Below are 21,295 nucleotides of genomic sequence, written 5' to 3'. Positions count from 1 at the left end.
GTTAGGATCTCAGCCACCAGTCATCATGCAAAGCAGTATGTAATAAAGAAGAAACCTTTAGAACAGTAGTAAAGATCCTATCAATAAAAGAAAGTGAGTTGAAGTGAATTATGCAAGGCATCAGCATTCAGCCACCCGCAGTTTTCTACCAGGTCCGGGTCAACCAGTGGTTACATGGGCAGAGTGGAAGGAATTTTGGGCAAATTATATCAAGACTGTAGACCAAGAAGGATTGACGCCCCAAAAGAAAAAACTTGTATTGTTACACGCTCTGGGCTAGAAGGACAAAGAAAATACAGGGAACTTCCCGATTTACCTGTTGATGAAGCAGGAGACAGTGATGAACACGAAACGGCCCTAAGGCAATTGGACAAATATTATACACCTGAAATCAATGTGGCCATAAACAGATACCACTTCTACACCAGAGCACAAAAGGAGCATGAAAGTGTTGAGGAGTATGTGTCAGCATTGAAGACATTGGGCCTCATTACGAGGTGGGCGGTACGGGATTACCAGCACCGGTAAGGGCACCGGTGCCGGTAATCCCTTACCGCCCTACAACGAGTTCCCTTTGTGGGTCCTTCCTTAATGCCTGGTGTTTTCAGGCGTTAAGGACGGGACCCGCAAAGGGACTCTAGAGCTAATAACGGTACCGCAATTTGCGGTACCGTTAATAGCGCCTTACCCATTCCCATTGAGCCCTATGGGGGCTCAAATGGGAATGGGGAATGGCCCTGGTGAATGGGGAATTACCAGTCCCTCCGACCTCGGAATGGACCGGTAATTTTTCCATTCACCAGGGCGGAGTCGGAAGGGTTTTGGAGGCAGCCATGGAGCTAACAGCTAACAGCTCCATGGCTGCCTCTAACCTCGTAATGAGGCCCATTATCTCGAACATGTAGTTTTGGGAATGGTATTACCCTTGAAGAATTGATTAGAGATCAGATCATAATCCATGCCAGAGATCCGCTGATCCAAGATAGATTATGGATGGTGGGGAATCCATTGTTACCTGAGGCGCTGGCTATAGCGAAAAGGGTAGAACACAGCCAGTTATTTTTTATTTTTTTTATTTTTTTATTTTATTAGTTAATTACAAACTTTTAAAATACAGATTTTGAATTACAGAAATTCCACAATAAAAAATTCCAGGGTAAAAAATTCCACAGTAAAAAAAGACAAAGAAAGAGGAATGAAAAAAATGAAAGAAAGGAAAAAAAGACAAGCGAACTTGGAGAAAGAATGAATACGCGTGGTTCTTCCGCTTAATCTAAAATAGAAAAATGAAATGTCGTACTATTTCAAATGGTTCAAGAAGCTAATTTTAGGATGAACAAAGACGGTAGATGGAATGGCATCCTTCGTCCAGATTCACATGTTATTTCCCTTCGTTGTTTAGGCACTTTTCCAAAATCTCTAAAAAGAATGTTAGTGCAAAAGTTACTTGTTTGATGTCTCCTTGTTGCAGCAGACTCCACACTATTTCTGCGCTTCGGCATGTTGCCAAGATATTTACCTTTTTAAGAATGGCTTGCCTTAGTCCGTCAAACTTTGGACATTTCAGGACGAGATGTTTCAGGGTTTCTTTGTCTTTTTTACAAAACCGACATTCATCATCGGTTATTACTGATTTGTTCCAGATGTTTGTTTTTTCCTTAGTGTGGTACAGATTTAGGCAAAACAGCATAAAAGTTCTTTTATGATTAGAAGGGAAGAGTTCCAAATATTTAGGAAGTTTCAAGGGTTGTCGAGCTTCTATGGGCACGTTTTTCATGCAACGATGTGCTCTTCTCAATTCCGACGTTTCAGTCCAGTCTTGGTCCCATAGTTTTTTTTTATATTGTTTGGGTTGTTAATGAGTGTATGTAGATCTGTTGCCAGATCACTTAGAATTTTTGCGCATGATTCTTTCCACATCGTCAATATAGACGTTGATTGGGCCGCTCCATCAGGATTTCAAATTTGGAACTGCGGGTAGCAGTCGGCTCCCATAATTTTCCGATATAAGGTTAAAGTGCTCCATTGTATTTGGGCATTTATCGAGACCAACCCAAGTTCGTACCAGAGACATGCAATCGGAGCTCCTTTTGGTAACCGTAAGATCTTGGGCCAAAAAATGTTTTCACACCAAGGCCAGATGGTGTGTGAGCATCTAAGCATCGTTTCCACTCCAAATATTAACGATGGAATGACTTTCACTCGATAAAAGTCCATGACCAGTTTCAGACTGAACTTCCCATATTTGTTGTTGATCACAGCTCCTTGAGCTGTTAGCATTCTGCATTTTCGTCTGATCCTTTGCATCATTGGCTCATCGTTTATGTTTGAGCTGATTGTTACTCCCAAGTACTGCACTTGGGTCGCTTGGGCTATTAGCTTGTTTCCGATGTACAATTTCGGTTCTTTGTTCCTCTTCTTTGTCCTTAGATTCTGAAAAGTTAGGATCTCCGTTTTAGATGGATTAATTGTTAGCCCATTTTTTTCCATATACAGCTCTAGGGCTATCAGCTTTCTCTGCAGACCAATTGGAGTCTGATCTAAAATGACCATGTCATCTGCATAGGCCATGTGGTGCAGCGCTCTCTCATTTATCTTCGGAGGGAAAGAGCGGACTTCCGACAGGTCTTTATCCACATCTGAGATTAGAAAATTAAACAGAGTTCCCCCCAATGGGCAGCCCTGCTTGACCCCTCTTGATGTTAATATTGGAGAAGAGAGCAAGCCCGCCTGGTTCAGCCTTATGCGAATTGATGTATCTGAATGTAGATCGTGTATTGGTGTTAACAAATTTCCTGGGCAGCCGTAGTGCTCAAGTTTTCTCCATAAGATTTGACGGTCTACACTGTCAAAAGCACAGGCCAAATCAACAAATGCCACATAAACCTTCTTGTTGTTTATAATCGCCTCCATTTTCAGGATGTTAAGAATCAACAGATTCAGGGCACAGCCAACTCCTTTCACGAATCCCGTTTGCCGGGTGTCGAAGTTGTTGGAATCGTGTATCCATTTGGTCAGATGGTATAATATTTGACTTGCAAAGATTTTCCCGAGGACATCCAGGAGAGCGATTGGCCTAAAGTTTCCCGGCTGGCTTCTATCTCCTTTTTTGAATATTGGTACTATAATGCCTGTCTTCCATGACATTGGACTCTTTGTTTTTTTGATATATTTCGAAAGAGGTTAATGCAAAACTTTGACCAGGCCTCAGGATGTTCTTTTAAGAGCAGATTTGTGACCCCATCTGGCCCTGGGGCTCTTGAGGTACTCAGTTTCCGTATATTCCTGAGTATGTCTTGTTCGGAGATTTGGAGCACCCAATCTTTCTTATCATTTGTTAGTTCATACCCAATAGTCGTTTGTTTTGCAAACAGGTCTGGGAAATGTTTAATCCAACGGGCCTCTGGGACTAGACTTGAAAGGAGCGCTTTCTGTGGAGCTTCTGTTTTTGTTTATGACTTCCCAGTATTTTGCTAAATTTCTGTTGTTCATAAGTTTTAACATTGCCTCGGCATCTTCTTGTAGCATGTTCTGTTTGTGAAGTTTTAGCCATCTTTTATAAGTTTTTTGATGTTGTCAAATTCCAGCCACCAGTCTTGGGTTCCTTTTTTTTGCAATTGTCTTCGTGTTTTCCTCAATTCTCGCTTCTTTGCCACTATCTTTGGATCATACATATGCTTATGGGTCAGTTTGTTCTTTAACGGGCCACGCACCGTCTCTGAGTATTGCTCGAACATTGTCAGGTATTCTTTGTTTGTGTCCAAGTCTTCTTTGTGTATATTTTCCAGGATAGTGGACATTTTGTTGATTTTTCCTTCGTTTCATCGGATCCTGTTTCGCCCTGGTTCAACCGTAATCGGGGTTAGCCAATGATCCCTCGTTGTTCTTTTGATTCCATCTATAGTCGCTATCACCAGATTGTGGTCACTTTGTGGCATTTCTACTATGTTTAGACTAGAGACTTGTTCAAGGATTGAGTTTGCAACATAAAAGTAGTCCAAGATTGAGTGGGACTTTCCATTACTCCATGTAAATTGTGGAGGTATATCCCCGTTTGTGTTTCCGTTCAATAGGGCCATTCTTCTTACGTCCATTTCTTCGACCCATGCCGTTTTTATCTTAATGGCATCTTTGGACACAACTGGGTTAGAAGCAATTTGATTAGAACCCACTAGATGAAGAGAGGGCATGTCCAAGTCACCACATAAGATTATATGAGGTTTTCCTTCGTCACTCTGCAACGAGTCGATTAGATCGCATATTTGGTCAAGAAAGTCTGATTCGTCATTGACATCATGCTGCCAATAGATATTGATGATGGCAAATTGTTCTTTTTTGCCATTTTTGGCAGATCCAACCTCAATCCAAGTTACTTGAACATATGGCGAAATAATTTTAGAGGTTCTCATAGCTAACTAAGTTCCACTTTTGGTTAGTGTAATCAAGCCTGCTTTTGGTCATCCTTTCTTTAATTTCACTGCTGGATTAAAGGCAATTTCGTAATTTGTCACAACAGGGCATTCTACAACCCATGTTTCCTGAAGACAGATTACGTCCAACTGCCTGAGTTCCTTTGGGAATGTATTAAAAAGATACGCAAATCCTCGGGTGTTCCATGACCCTATCCTTAGGGTCTGATCCGGCGGCTCCTTCCGGCATTATTTGTCTGAGTTGGCATTTAGAACACTCGGTAACCACGCCCAGGAGTCTTTCTCCCTTGTGACACCCACTTGCTTTGCATCTGTAGGTTCCATATCAGGGATCGCTTCAGCTGCGAACGTGATTTGAATTATGTCACGTTCTTCTGATCTCTGGCTTTTTCCCTGACATATTTGTCTTTCGTTTGCAACGATTGCACGATCAGAGGTTTCCAATTTCTCCTGTTGATGGTGATTATCGAGATGTCGGGAGGTCTGAACTTGTTCAATGGATTTTTTTGCCCAATTATTTCTGGAATTTGCATTCGGACTGTAGGAACGCTCTCCTTCTCTCTCTTGAAATTCATACAGATCGAAGCCTAGACAGTTCAAGTCCGAGCTGTTCGACAGCATCAAATCTCTCACAATTCGTGAGTGTATGTGGAGTTTTACTACATCCATTAGATTTTTGTTGACAAATTCCACTGTCCTAATGTCTTCAGAGGCAATTGATCTCAATTGTGGAATATGATTAAACAGTTGGAAAACAGTTCTACGATTTAAGATTAACTCATCTTTCCCTTTTAGGATCTGCTCTAAAATCAAACAGTAATTTGCTGCCCTTATCGTTTTTGTTACTGGTTGTTTTATTTTTTGTGTTTTTGAGATCCATCTTTGCTTTGGGTGAGAGTTTTCATCTATTTCTCGTTCAATTTTGCTCAGCTTAATACCACTTATTTGCTGGCCTTCATTTACACGACCCAAATCATTAGTATTTACCAAATATAGAGCTGCTTTTTTTTTTGCCTTCTATTATATTTAGACGCTCACTTAGGGTCAGATAAATAGGTTCTGAAGGCAGTTTGTTACTGTGATTTGGTATTGAAGTATTGGATTCTGGGAGCTGCTTAATAATTTGACACCTTCTTCCTATTTTCCCACAATCCCTTCCAGTTGGACGAGCATTTTCATGAGGTTCAGCCGCCAGTTTAGGACGTTTAACGCCCGTAGATTCGGGCTGGTTCGAGGCTGGCTGTTTTTCACTAGCTTCTCCTTGGTCCTCTTCGTATGTGGAAAGGTTTATTAGATCAGTGATATCGACATCTTCTGTGAGATCGTCTTCTGGGATCGCTGAAGGATCGGTGTCGTGGGCAGCTGCTTCCCCAGACGTGCTCGGTTGGGCGGCTGATTTCAAATAAGCGTTTAATTTGATTGGAAGTACAGCCTCAGATTCTAATCTCATCTGTAACAAGGCATTTAAAGTCTTCACGTTCCTTAGGGATTTACTTGAGCCCCATGCTTGGAGGTTTTTTTGTTTGCTTATGTTTTTGGATTTCCGCTGTTGTTTTGGCAGACTTTTTTTGTATTTCTTATCTCCATCCCATCATTTTCACCTTGGACAGGTTTTTGGAAAATTGGAAAAGTAGGTTGACTTTTCTCCATCACTTTATCGAGACAAGGTTCCAGGGGGATCTCAGTAGCAGTTGTTTTTGGGGGGGACGCGAATGGTTGAGCAGCGATAGAGGGCAAGCTTTCGCAAGACGAATCCGTCGACTCTCCAGAGTCCAATTGCGGATTTATCCGGCTGGTGTCATTAGGCACGATTGTGTTATTAAGAGATTTGTCCACAGTTGATACTGGCATATCCATTTGGACTTCTTGGGTAATAGCATTGCAGCTTCTCTGCAGGATGTCTTCAACGTCGGTGATGTTAGAAGATACCACCTCGCCTGTTGCGTCTTTTCTTAGATTTTTGACAGATTTCGACTCAAAGCGTGCTTGTGAGCCAACTTTTTGACTTCGCTCGACACTATTATGCCAAAAAGGCAAATTTTGTGTTTGGTAACTTTTCATCATTGATACTGTTTCTCTAGCTACCTCTGCGAAAAGGCGTTTATCTTCCGTGTTTGTTTTTAGCTGCTCTTGGATTGTCTCCATAAATGTGCCACAGGTCTTTGTATCATTTTTCGAATTGGTTTTTAACCCTTTAATTTCGTCTTCACAGCTTTTCATCTTCGCGTTTAGTAAAGCTAGCAACGCATTTTGATCTCGGCATGCCTCATTCAACTGTTCATAAAGTTTGATTAAAGGTGCAACTGTTATTGTCAGGGCCGATGTTAAATTAGGTCGAAGTTCATTTATTACTTGTTCAATGAAACTAAAACATTGTTGCCTATTTTTGTCGGCTTTATCTTTGGTACTAAATTTGTCAGTATCAAGTTGGGACATCCGTCCGTTTATTTTTTGATTCGTATGATTTGACGAATCGGAGTCTGACAAACTTGTCTCCGAGCTAGATGGAGAACTTGGACGGAGACCTCTCTTTGTAGTTGTTTGCAGGCATTTACCCGCTTCCTGTTCCCGGTCCGAGCATAGCCGTTTCTGGGATAGCGGCATTGGGCCGTGAAAACTATGCTCCATCCTTCTCCGCTTCAGTTGCTGAAATGAGTTTATCATGGGCCTCTGACCAAGACTCGGTATAACAGGTTGCGTAGCCACCAGATTTTCAGGCAAGGTTTCACATGATTGTGGCTCTAAGTTTTCCAACATAGATGAAATGTTTTGTTTTTGTCTGGTTTGAGCGGCTGCCATTGATTGGTTCATTATTCTTAGGTCTTCAATCAGTTTGTCAGCGACACTCAGAGAATCACGACGGTTTTTTGTAGAGTCGCCCAGATTCTGAGCTTGTGCATCAGACGGATGTGGACTAGTAATTAAGAGCTTCGTAGGCAACAAAGGACCTTCGGAGCGTTGCTGTTGTTGTGTTTGTACGTGTGCCACAAAAACTTCCTCCTGAGCGAAGGACAGCACCCCCTCAGGCAGGTGATTGCTTAGTTTTTCCAATGTTTCCGGGTCGCTAGACTCATGATAGATTACTTTGTGATCAATGTCGCGACCTAAGCTCTCAGTTTTGTTTCTTGTCTCGTGCATAAGTATTTTTTGCGCTAAATTGGACAATGAGCTTATTTTGCCAACAGGACTATCATTGGCACTACTAACATAGATTTCTTTAAAATCAGTGTTATTTTTGCCACTTAGATTGTTCGCCGAGTCTCCAGGTTTGCATGCACAAAGACACACGTCAGCATTTAATAATTTAGGAATAGATGCAAAAGTCATAGGAAGTTAATTTTCGGTTGTAATACAACCTTTATTGCTTTGTTCCGCCAGCATATCTTGACCAGCTGAATTTAAATGTTTTTCCAAGATACACTGACATTGTTTATATTTAGTGAGCATTGACATCCCCGTACTCCCAAAATGACTTACGTGTGTTGGGCACAAGGTCTCATGAGGATGCTCAGCAGCGGCACACACGTTGGAAGCGTGGAACACAGCAAACACACTCAGCTCACTCTGCCTCGGCTCCGCCGAGGGGTGGGTGTTTATAGCTCTGCCTGGCAAGTTCAAAGAAAATGAAGACAGACTCTGGTCTTGGTCTTCAAAGGCACGGCAGCAATTCCACTGGAGAATAGAGGTTACAGAGCAGCAAACACACTCAGCTCACTCCGCCATTTAGAACACAGCCAGTTATGTTCTAAAGAAATGAAAGCTAAAAAGCTAGAAGCATCTCAAAATTCTTTGCAGAGCAATAATAAGCAAGCGCAAGAGATGGAAGAACAGGGTCTGGTGAATGCAATACGAAGTAAAGAATGAACAGATGAAATGGCTAGCAGAAACAACAGAATGAGAGCTTCAAGTTCTGAATACAGAGAGGCAAGAGGAAATTTCAAGATGTCATGGTCAAAAGGTGATTCGAAGATATACCCTCCACAAGCCAAAGATGGAGACAGATGCTTCAATTGTGGCAGGGTAGGGCATTACGTGAATTCCATGAACTGTCCAGCAGTTGGACAGAAATGTGGGCACTGTGGGACCAAAGGACATTTTGCGGTCACATGTAGGTGCAAGAAGAGGGTGTCGATTGTACAGGAAGAAAAAGAATCGGATGAGGAGAGAGTTATTGTGATCCGCGAGCCACCTAAGGTTGAACTAAAGTGTCCACGTTGTGAAGTTAAAATAGACAATTGGAAGTTGATGGTCATGGTGGACAGTTGTTCACCTTACACGATCATCACCAAAGGAACTTGGCAGAAACTGATGTTTGAAACGCAAATTAAAAATACCTGACATAAAGAACACAGGAGGATATGAAGGGTCCAAAATACAGATAAAAGGATGGTTCACCAGCATTATACAATTCAAGGATCGTCAGGCTCAAATAAAAGTTTATGTGGCAAAAAAGGGAGTGAACATAATTGGATGGAGAGACCAGGCGGCACTACGAATCAGATTAGATCCATGTGAAGATGAGCCTATTTTATTAGTGAAAAGCAGCAACGAACAAAGCGTCAACAAAGAAGAAATAGTCCCGTAAGATGTTTTCCAGACAAAATTAGGATTGCTAAAGAATTTCGCAGCCAAAATAAGACTTAAAAGAGGAGCAGTGCCAATGGCCCATTAAAAAGCCAGACCTATACTGATAGCTTTGATTGACAAAGTTGAACAGGAACTGCAAAGACATGAAGAAGGAGGAATCATAGAGAAGATTGAATCCTCACAATCGATGAGCCCTATTGTGGTAGCGATAAAGAAGAACGGGAAGTTAAGGATATGCGTGGATTTGAGGGACGTGAACAAAAACATTATTGTAGACACATATCCATTACCCATAATCTCGGAGATTCTAAACTGCATAGAGGGTGCAGACACTTTTACCACACTGGACCTATCGAATGCATACCATCACATAGCTTTGACTGAAGATTGCAGGGACATCACTGCTTTCATAACGCCTTTTGGATTGTATTGTTATAGACGCATGCCTTTTGGGCTAGCGTCTGCGGCAGCTGTTTTCCAGAGAACAATGGCACACACCTTGAAGGGACTGGTTGGCACTCCAGTATATCAGGATGACATAATTGTTTATGGAAAGGGGACAGAAGAGCATGATTAAAGACTGAATGAAGTATTGCGCAGGTTGAGCAAGAGAGGTTTGACTGTTGAGAAGAGAAAATGTAAGTTCAAAGTAGAAGATGTGGAGTACCTGGGGCATGTAGTGAATGGTAAGGGGTATAAACCTAAAGTGGAAGCAATTAAAGCAATTAAGGAATCCCCCAATCCTACTAATAAAGAGGAGCTTAGATCGTTCTTCGGATTATGCGAATATTACAATAGGTTCGTACAGAACTTTGCAAGCATTACCGAGCCATTAAGGAGATTAATGAGGAAGGATGCTAAATTTACGTGGGATGATGACTGTAGTAGACTAACTAATGTTATCAAGAAAAGTATTTGTGAACAGCAGAATTGGGGGGTTTTGTTTTTGGCAGACAAACAAAGCTCACTGTGGACGCCAGTGGAGTAGGGTTAGGTGTAGTGTTATCTCAGTTCTCAGAGTTAGGACAAGAAAGAACCATAAGTCATGCATCCAGGGGCGGTCACAAATACAGAGAGTAGGTACTCTGTCATAGAAAGGAAAATGTTGGCCTGTGTATGGGCAATTGAATATTTTAGAAAGTACTTATGGGGAAGTAAATTGTCAGTATATACTGACCATAAACCGTTAGTAGAGGTGTTGACGGTTAGAGGTATGTGCAAAGCATCTCCAATGTTGGCATGGCTAAGTCTGAAGTTACAAGATTACAATTTTGCAGTAAAATATGTTCCGGGGGGGAAATAAACTTAGTAGCTGATTATTTATCAAGATTGCCTTTAGCAGTCTCTGACACAGAGGCTAATGAGGAGATAGATGTGGTCGCAACAGTGTTTGAGGTGACTTCTAAAGAACAGATAACACTTTGTCAATGCCTTTTTGGGACTTGTGCCCTGACATCTACCTACAAGTTCAGGTTTGAGACTCATGGTTCTTCTGTTCTCTTCCAACCATGGACAGCGCCAGCCCCTTGGCTTGGAAAGAACAGAAGAACTGTGAGGCAGAAGGCAGAACCGTGTTGTAATGCTCAGCCTGGGGCTCCCAAGGCAAATGGTTGTGATGGCAAGAGCCTGTCACATTTCTCACCTGGTAGAGCTGATTTACATTTAAAAAGCCATTAACTTGGCAACAGCAAAAGTGGAGGGGCAGAGGACAAAAGCCTGCCCATGCGCAATCAATATAACCCATTGAGGATGCCAAAGACTTAACTGCTGGGCTCTGCTTTTAGATGCCACACCTCCAATGATTAGTATGGCATTGTGAAACTAAAGTCTCTGAAATGGGGTGAAAGATGTATGTAATAGGCCAAAGGGAGGCGAAATAGCTGTTCAGCCTCTTGAGCTCAGAGGAAGGGGGGGTCTAGAGCCCAATGGGTTAATCGCCCCACTCACAACCAGCTTCCGAAACTGGTTTTCAGCCCACCGCCCAAAAAATGTGAGGCTTTACCCTGCCCCTACTCCAAACATTATAATTCTCAACTATTGAAACTAATAAGCTGACTTTTACATGATTAATACGTTTGGTCTTGTCTTATCTCAGGATATCATTCTGCTGCATATGGTTTTTTCTTGTAAATACAGTTTAAAGTCTGGTTAGAATATTAAAATGTGTAATTTAAGCTGGTAATACAGCTCAGCGGGTTGAGTGCTTGCTGGTGTCTTCTGTGTGTGCTCTGCAGGTCGTAGATTCTAATTCCATCAAAACCAACTCAGCCTGGCGATGCAGAAAAACGAATACAAACATTGGTTGGGTGATATTGTAAGTAAATATGGTTTATGTAAAGCGCTTTATAAATAACACATAATAATCGTTAGAATTGTCAAGTGTTTAAACAACTAATAGACGTGGCTGGAGAAAATTCTGGAAGCGAAATAGACTGCGTCTACACTAGATAGCAGTACTACCACCAGTCATTTTATAGCCTGGAGTTCGGAGTCGTAGTGATAAAACGCAAAGAATGGGCGCATAGGTTCCGAAATGTGGATAGCGTTGTACTCTCCGCAGGTCCAGCTGCTGATGGTGGTGACTCAGCATTGGGCCTTCTCTGAACATGACATCATCTCTTGCATTATTTATCACGTAGGGCGTGCCAAGAGTGCTGCACAGACAGCCCTGCACACCCTGCTTCTGGTATATTCTCAACGCACTGCCCTGAATGATGCATAGACTTTAAATAATTCCATTCCCGGACCTGGGACTCGCAATCCTGGCACTCCCACCCTTAGTCCCTGTCTGGTGTTGTTCTCCGGGAGTTGTAGTTTTACAACAAAGGCGTTTTCCTCGGAAGAAGGAAGCACTGCAAGCTCTGTGCAACTACACCTCCCAGCAGGCAGCGCGTGTCCGCAGCTTCCCCCCCACTCCTAGCGCTCGACCAGCAAGATTCCCTTTTAGGGAGAGTGACGTTCCCGGAGGGGCAGGACTAAGATGTGCGGTGAGGTTGGAGACAGGGCGGGCAGGGAGATGAGGGAGGGCGAGAGGGGCTGTTCCTTCAGATTGCACGCGCAGAACTGCGAGGAGCTGCCGCATCCTCCGTGCCCGTTATCTACACCAAAGCGCGCGCGCGTCTAACGGATCGCCTCCCTCAGCTAACACGAGCTACACCTGTGTGAGCAGCCCGTGCCCGATCAGTCAACGTTGAGTCGTCGCCTCGGCTGTCAGAAGGCGGGACGCGTTGCCTGTCATACTCTCCCAACTGTGAGAGCGCGCAGAGGCAGCCGCCGCCAGTCTAGAGCCGCGCGCGCCGGAGCAACTCCCGCAGCCCGAAGATGGTGGACCGCGAGCAACTGGTGCAGAAAGCCCGGCTGGCCGAGCAAGCCGAGAGATACGACGACATGGCGGCCGCGATGAAAGCTGTAAGTCAGGGGACTGGGTCTGCACTACTCGTGTATCTCTCGCTGACAGCCCCACCCCTCCTGAAGCAAGATAGGCCACCTCGCTTCTGAACACTAGAACACCGTCTACTTGGAGGACGCATGGTGTTGGGAGAGGGGTCACATTCGTTCTCATAGCCTGTGGTCTTGGGTGGGTGAAATGCATCTTTACTCGCCGTTCATGGGGTGCCTGTGCACCTTTCACCAATCTTGGAGTATACAACCCCCAACCCCCTCGGTGAAACGCCTGGACCCTGCCCACCCCGAGAATGGGCCCGGTTACCCCAACCTATGATAGTTTGTGACCGAGTATTGTGCACTGCCACTGCCCCACCCTTTATCTTGGGGGAAACGCATACCCTGTCCCCTGCCGAATGATCATGCACCCAAATGCCCTTTGGGGTGTGGGAATGTGCGTGTGTGTGTTGGGCCTATCTACTGTTCTACATGCAATTTGAACGACAACTATTTGAAAGGGAGTGGGTCACCATTATCTCCTTTCTTTTGTCCTGAATCGTGGCAGGATTACCGTGGCCTCCTCATGTTTTTGCACCGTTGCTTGCCTGTTTCTGTCCACAGTCGACCAGACGGAAGTGCTGTGCGGTGACAGACTTATCATTACTCAATTGCTATGGGTGGTCCAGGGGGATCACCTGTAAATCCTCCATTAACTGGGCATTTTAATGAATGGTGTAGGCAATAACCACGGTGCCCCCGTCGGACTGTCTAGCCGATCACACTCCTAGGTTTGGAGGGCAAGGTTTCCGCACTCACCTCATTAGTCTTGCTAGTGATGCATCAGCCCACTCTTCCCTTCACCAGTCTCCTTATCGTTCGGCACAGTGCCATTGGTCGGTCTTACTCGCTTCCATGAGGATGGGCAGTTTTGTTTTTTAATGTAGAGTATGCACAATATGATGCTTGGCTACCAGTACTTCACAAGCAAAGATTTTGTGTATTATATTTTTCTCACATTACCTTGTCTCATTCGGGACGTAACGTGTCCCTTGCTTGTAATTTCTAATGTAAATGCACGAGTGCACGTGCCCGTTTTAATTTATTGAGCACGGAAGCCCGCAGTCATGAGGGCGATAAAACAAACACTGTGTGTTTTGGAACACGGGACAAAACAACTGGCTCGCATAGCTCATTTACCAAGGATCAGCAGAACAAGTAGCAAGATCACAGCATAGGGGAAATTAACCAAATAAAGAGGTTTTTATGCGTTTCCGAAACACCAGGTATGTTGGTTCCAAGCATTAGGTCCATTGGTAGCTTGTTCCATAGGACGGAAAGAGCGAGCCGCTACTCCTTTTTTTTTTTTTTTTTTTTTTTTTTTTTTTTTTTTAAATAAAAGAGCTGGGAACAATCAAGTTATTAGCAGAGTGATCTCAAAGGGGCGTACAGTGTCATTCATTTATTGAGGTAGGTAGGTGCATTCCCATTGCTAATTGATTTTGACCTTTCACACGAGGGTTGGACAATCGGACATTACCAATTTTCACCAATTGGATATACGAACCTTTGCCCCATTCCATATCTTGTGATGAAATGCACTGGATCGCTTCAATTCTGCTATGTCCATGTGGTAGAATTATGTTAACTTCTGACGACCTGTGGGTAGAGGTACTAAATATCCCAGAACACCTGTTTATGTGTCAGTACTGTCTTTCATATACGTGACAGGCAAGTACCTGCCCCCATAACGCCCTAAACTATGCACTTTTTGGTAGTAGTATGTCCGCGTAGTAAGCTAAGTGAGACCTGGCAGCGATGGTTTGTAATTGGCACTGCCCCAGTGGCCTCGCCATGTTCTGAGACGTATGCTGACATAATTCTGCGTGTGTCGTCCAACCTCTGTTCGTGGTAGACGAGTGCTGCCCCTTAAAGCTTGATGCTGTGGTGTCGCGGCTGGCACCATGACTTTCCAAGTCTGAGTGCAACCCCCTCCAATTCATTTGATTTGTTAATCTTGTGTGTTATATACACCCTCCATCCCCTCCAATTAAGATGGAGCAAGAACTTATTTATTATAGTCTCAAATGTGAATGATCCTTTGATTCTGGAAATGTAGCAGTAGCGTCAATTGCCCATACCACACAAGATAACGCCTTTTTATTAGTAATAGTTATGGCATTCTTTTTTTAATGTTCCGTGTTAACGCGCGTGGGAGTGCATACTTTTCTAGAGTCTTCGATGTAAATAAGCGTCCTTGCGCAACAAATGAGCAGGCGAGCGTCGCAATTCCAAAAGGTAGAGGGCATTTGTTTGATCCGGCAGTCGTGGAAGGCAGTGTCAAGCTATTCCAGAATATTCTTCATTTGTCATATTGCAGAGAAAGGCTGGGCATTGTGGAAGAAGGGAGGGGAGGAAGAGGCTTGATTGAACAAGGAAATATCGTGCTTTTGTCATACTCTCGAGCAGGAGCGACGCTTTTAAGCGACTGTGAAGTTCCCCCTCTTCTCCTCTAGCCCCTTTCCATCTCCACTGATAGGAGGAGGTGGGAGCGGGTTGACAAGCCAGGAATGCTGATCTAGGAATGTCGCAGTCTGTCTCGTTTGCAGATGCCTGCCTACCCGACATTGCACCACTCGCTTGGGCGGGTCATGGCAAGACGGCATGATACTTGGCACACTGTCAAGCACGGCTGAAGATCTTTCTTCACATATTGCTGCGCAAGTGCCCGATTGATGCATTTGTTTTGATGCGGGCATAGACTGGCAGATTGAACACAATTTAAAAAGACGCAGCATTTAAATAGTATATCCTATAATTGGATAACTGAATGCTTTGAATACTTGAAATGGTTAATATATATATTTTTTTAATTTTATGTCTTCCTGAAGGGTTATTAACAAATGAAGTTTAAGGTACAATTGTACGCTCTTTAAGCCATTCCCCTGTTTGGCATGTGGCTTTCAGACGGCTTTGTTCCATGCTATTTGTTTTGAGGTTTGTATTTGTATTTTATTTATTTGTAGAGCGCAAGCCAAGCCCTGAGGCAACTGGGCGCTAGTCCAGGTTTGTGTGCCACATGCTAGTACCCGTTCTGGAATTGGACCCTACAAAGCACTGTAGGTTTACTGTGATAATATAATGCTGACTGGCCAATTTTTCTACCGAAGGTTGCAGGTGGAGTGTATTTGTACAACATGCTTTAGCATTATTATATTTCATATTTGGCTCTATTTTTCCTCTAGTGTGTGTATATGTGTAAGATTAGGAGACGTACACGTGCTGTTCTTTTGGTTCTGGCACTTATGTGCCCCCTGGTACACTGCTATGGATGTAAGAAACTGTCCTTCTGACTTCGTTGGTGCAAATCGCCAGTTCTCGACTCCGGCCTAGTCTGACTCGAGCACAGGTCAGCAATATATACACATTTCAAGTTTGACCCACCCCCCTACTATATCGCTCTTATTCGTTTCTCTCTCCCTCTTCAGTCCCCCCACCACCCATCATAAATTCTGCTATGTCATAGAAGTATATCATGCTGAAAATAGCCAAAATGTACTCTGGGGAGTGGTCAGTTTTGTGGTGGAGCTGGGCCTCTGCCCACCTCCCGATATCCTCAAGGACCTGAATCCAGTGCAGCTGGAGGGCACTTGCAGAAGGGACTGGGTCTTGAAGATCTGCATATAGCTTGCTATTTGAAATATTAGTGATCCAAACATGGTACGCTTTTGAGCAAGCAATGTAATCTAGGCTATCCATTTGTGACAACAGTAAAATGTCTGACCCAAGCCATGCATACTCATTGTACAGTGCTTATGAGGGTTGAGCTGTTGCGAATGCTTCTAAAACTTAAAATCACTCAAGCCCACATTGTTTGAGGCTCATGAAGCGTGTCTATAATTATAATTCTTTTATAACGAGTGCAGGATTGGGATTGGAAACTGTTCTGCTGCGTTGCCTCTTCCAAGACAACACGTTGCCCCTGAGCTATCCTTTCGCCCCATGTACTGGAGAAATCAATTGATTTTGGTCTCTTAGCCCGGAAAATGTTCAGGACAGAATGGTGCTCTGGCAAGATGCATTTTGTCATCTGCAGTCAAGTCTTGTTCTGGCCCAATACATATCCTGGAAGTCTATTAAGTGTAGCCCCCAACCCCTGTTGTCGCAAAACTCGCTGTCCTAGAAAGGCCAGAAAATCTAAGTAACAATGGTCCTTTTTAGTCTTGGATATTAGGTGGCACTGAAAGCACTACTTTTAAGCGAAAACATAAGAGCTTCAAATAGGGGCTTTGAATGAAGGTCTCTAATGCTTTTCAATGCAGTTGACATACGGGGATTGATTTGTGGTGTTTGGCCATTTGTTAGACGTATTTAATGGCCATCTCTAAATCTATATTATTATTATTTTTATTTTTCTTTTTTCTCCCATTCCCACCCATCTCCACCTTAAACCACACCCCTTTTTGCACTCTTTACTGTGCTGAATTTGTCAGCCATTTTTCTTTTTCTACAGAGCTTCCACCTTGAAATGTAGTTTGCTTTTATGTTGGTATATGACATTGGACTATTACGTTTTGATAAAAGTAGCATCAAATTGCACCATAGCATCATTTTCATTTTGTTGTAAAAAAAAGGAATCCATTACACACACTTTAAAAATCTAACTATTTATCATGCATTTTAACACCTCACAGACGGAGCAATTAGTTTAACATATTATTCCTCAGGCTTAGTTCCCTATAGATTACTAAATGTCCCTAGGTGTTTGTAGCCAACACTGGTAGTGAACTGGAGTATCGCCTAGCAAGGTTAAGGGATGGAAGAGAAACTTGCCCTAACCCCTCTCACTACTTTCCTGAACCACTAGGATTAAGCGCACAATTATGGAAGTCACGTTTTTTTCTATTTTTCTATTTGTATTGCTTCCAATTGTGACTTGTCAAATTATTTAAAACATTCATATGAAGGGATAGCCCATGTGGACTAATTGGATCACGGCTTATGTTTATTAGTATTCACTTTTAGTTGCACATTAAAAACTGAATGTGATTGCACATTAAAAACTAAATGTGATTCGAACAAGCTCAACTTTGAATATGCTGAGTCAAGGGAGTCGGGTAATCAGCCCGGCCCTCTATTGGTCAACCGGTTTCAGCGGAATAGATCCAGTTCTCGGCTATCTTCAGGACTCAGACTGTGGCAAGTGTAGTCACAGTTGATAATTAAGACAGTCTTCTGATTTCTTGTCTTGCGCTCTGTTTTTCTTGTTGGAGGGGGCAACCTTAATTGGGTTGCGGGATGTCTCAAGGCTCTTTTCAATCCCTTAATCGAGGGAAAGAAAATGTATACAATGAGGGACTATCAGAACGTAGATCATATCGAATATTTCCTACTATAATACTAGTGTCAAAACATAAGGCTTACCTCTCTGGGTGTCTTATGCGGGTCTAGCCGGTCTCTGTTCTGTAGTATCAGATTCATTTTTTCAAGCATTCTGTTGTACTCCATAAGCTGTTGGTATACAGATCTAAATTACTTTTCTGTTGTAGCTATGCCTTCAGATGGGTATTTGTGATTTATCCACTATGGACCAAAGTGTCGCAATATACTCACCCCCACAGTTGTAACAAAGTGAATATTGATAAACATATGGAGTGATCCAATTAGTCCACATGGGCTATCCCTTCATAGGATTGGTTTAAATAATTTGATAAGTCACACAGTTGGAAGCAATACGAATAAAAACAGAAAAATGTGACTTCCATATGTGTGCGCTTACTCCCAGTGGTTCAGGAAAGTAGTAACAGAGGTTAGGGCAAGTTTCTCTTCCATCCCTTATCCTTGATAGGCGATACTACAGTTCACTACCAAGGTTGGCTACATACACCTAGGGACAGGAAGAGCTTTGTGTAGGGACATTTAGTAATCTGTAGGGAACTAAGCCTGAGGAATAATATGTTATACTAATTGCTCTGTCTGTGATTTGTTAAAACTGTAATGGGTTAAGACAGAATGTGCTAACCCATACGCTTTATTTGTGATTATATATTTATCATGAAAACATGAGAACTCTATCCATAAAAAAAGGATATATTTATCTTATTATTAAAAACGTTCCAAATAATAGATTTCTTCATAGGTCTGCTTATAAGACCGGAAGAATTCACAGCTGTAAAATGGTTGCTTGTTTTTAAATGTACACACTACATGGCTGCACAGTGCGAAAATACTGAGCATGTCCAGGAGAACTAGATTTCATGTTCTGGTCAAGCGCACTCACTCACACATGGATCTTGAAAGTAGATTATCAGCATGTACTCTCTCACTTATTGACACCATGGCCTTACCTGCATCATCCCCACTCAAACACCCTGGCTCTGGCCCCTCACTCGTTCATTGACACTCTCCTCAGTCACTTACACCCTTGATGACTCGCACCCTCCCCAACTTGCTTCCACAGACACCCTTCTGCGGGAACCACTGCAGTTGGAAGAAGGTCTGGTGATACTTGCAGAGTCTTTTTGATTTTGATAAGTAATAGGGACTTAAAGCTGTGTTTTAACACTTATGATTCCATTCCGGATAGGAAGGATATCAAATCCTGCATGGCATTTGCAGCAGGCTCTGTAAGATTCAGGGTTGATGCCCCATCTACTGATTTGTAAGTGTGCAATCTAATCGGCCAACAGAGGCTAACAGTTTGCCTAATCTTTCATGTGATAACCAGTACTTGAGCTTGCTAGTTTTAAGCTGCTCCGATTCTTTATCGGGCCGGCACACAGTCCTACGTAAAATACAATCATCTTCAAGTACAGATTACTGGTTTTTTGTTTCTGCCCCACACTGTTGCTGCTACTTACCAGATTGTTTTCTGTGGTGAACACACTCAACCTCACTCGCGTACCAACATCATACACCAGAAAGTTATGGATGCTGACAAATAACCAATTTGTAACATCTTGTGAATAAGTGACTATGTGCTCTGATACATTCACTTCGAGTTGGTGAGCGTTGTACATGTGACTGAGCTAGTTAACACTCAACAATACAGCCCCTGCCGACCAAAGGGATGAACAGTCTACTTTATTTTAATTGCAGTAATTTTGCATTGGTGTTGATATGAGCAGTCGTGGACCCTTTTAGGGTCCAAGTGAAATTAAAGATCACTCGGAGCTGTATGAAAACCTGAAAGCAGTGCTGCAGATGAGGTTTGAACAGAGTATTTTACTCCCTATTTTTTAAACTTGAGTAAAATGATTTTTATGGAGTAAAAATGTAAGCCCAATTCTCAATGAGAATATTTTATAAGCGAGTAAACCTGTTTTAACTGGAAAACGGAAAAGTATTTGTAATTTCTTTGCACATAGTTATTTATCTACATTAATAGATATTTCTTCCGATGGGGCCGTAATAATAGTTTTCTTCCTGTGTGGTACTCCATGCACGTTTGGTCCAAACCTATCCATGGAGCACTGAGTAAAGCAGGGGGGATCCACATGCTTATCCTGGCACTTATTTGCGTTTGCAAATTAATATGGACTTGCAAAGTTTTGAATCAATCCCACGTGGGTTCTGAAAAGGTTTGTGAAGGATTTACCTGCCTAGCACACTTTCTTATTTCCCCACTTCACTGGTAAAGTACCCAAGCCTGGGAGTCTGCTTTGAGAAAATGTGTTTTTTGACCATTTTAATGCAACCCCGTTTGCTTGCTGTCATAATTTAGAAAAAGTGAGAACCCTTTTCCTCTGCCCCCCCAAATTTGTTTTTTTTAAATGTGTGCATTCCAGCTGCCTTAATGGGGATGTAAACCTCCCCCGCCTCCTCCCAAGACACGTTTTGCATATCTTTCCAGTCTTGTTTTAGTTCTTCCAAATTTCGATTTTTGTTCCCAAAGGCACCCCCCCATGACTTTTGATCATTTTGGGTGTATTTACTTATCTCATACTTTTTTTTTTTTTTTCTTTTCATTTTTTCTTTTCAATTTTTGCCAATCAACAGCAGTTTTCTTAAGCTAACACGCTATTATGTACCATGGTATGTCATTCCATATTATGTCGAATTTGCAATGTCATGTTGCTTTTTACCAGGCCAACAAGGGCTGTGAAACAGTCGGCAGCTGATTTCTCTACCAACCCCCCCTCTCCCACCACCAAAAGGTTCCACGACTGCTCATATCTTAAAACACCAATGCAATAATGTGAACAGCACTTAGTAATGGTAATGTGCTATATCGTCCAACATGTACAAGCACTCCACAATCCTTCTTACCCTAGGACTACCCTACTCTCTATTAATGGGTCGCAGTAACTGCAGCCCAGACGGTGAACCAATGCTTAATTATGCAGATAAACTCACAGAAGAGCCCAGCGTCGGGCCAACATGAATCCAACCTTCCACACTACTATCTCCATCCTCATAAAGCCCTTAGATGCCCTCAAGAATTTCAAAGTATTCAAGCCACTGACACCTCGATGAGCAGGCTCCAGTTTAACAGGACTCCCTCTGGCCTTTGCCCCGACCTTCAGAACGCTTGACAAACAACACCTTGCCCTGCCCAAAACCGCCCTTGCCCTGACTGGAAGAATTCCCAGCAGACCACCGAGCACAGCACATGAACATGGTGGAGTGAGCTTTGAGACATGTTAAGCAGGGCAAAATGGGGGACTGCGGCCTCAAATTTCAAGTAGCCCTTTCTCTGAAACATCGGTTTCCCAAATCCCATATCCCTTTGCTGTAGTTTATGGAAATTGAGTTTAAACACTGCCTCGTTTGCTATCTCGCAAATGCTCGTTTAGTTGCACACGGGATGTATTGTATTGAAGAGAGCACGCCCAACTGAAAAACTGAAATGGGGATTTGAAGGAAAGAGGCCAGTGGGGGGGAGGGTGCGGGGAGTG

The 21,295-nt window shown here is 43.0% G+C and overlaps 1 protein-coding gene across 1 annotated transcript in view; it reads left to right on the top strand.

Moving 5' to 3' along the window:
• The first annotated feature begins 11,993 nt into the window (after window positions 1-11,993).
• The window catches only part of YWHAG (tyrosine 3-monooxygenase/tryptophan 5-monooxygenase activation protein gamma), a 196,970-nt gene continuing 187,668 nt past the window's right edge, over window positions 11,994-21,295 (top strand). Inside the window, exon 1 of the mRNA XM_069614952.1 lies at window positions 11,994-12,425. Coding sequence (XP_069471053.1) covers window positions 12,339-12,425 — 87 coding nt within the window. The 5' untranslated portion in view covers window positions 11,994-12,338. The remainder of the gene's footprint in view (window positions 12,426-21,295) is intronic.

The sequence above is a fragment of the Ambystoma mexicanum genome, chromosome 9 (assembly GCF_040938575.1).
Source record: "Ambystoma mexicanum isolate Mex_15411 chromosome 9, UKY_AmexF1_1, whole genome shotgun sequence".
In the NCBI taxonomy this organism is placed as follows: Eukaryota; Metazoa; Chordata; class Amphibia; order Caudata; family Ambystomatidae; genus Ambystoma; species Ambystoma mexicanum.
The sequence above is the reverse complement of the archived record's forward strand: the minus strand, read 5'-3'. Positions and strand labels throughout refer to the sequence as shown.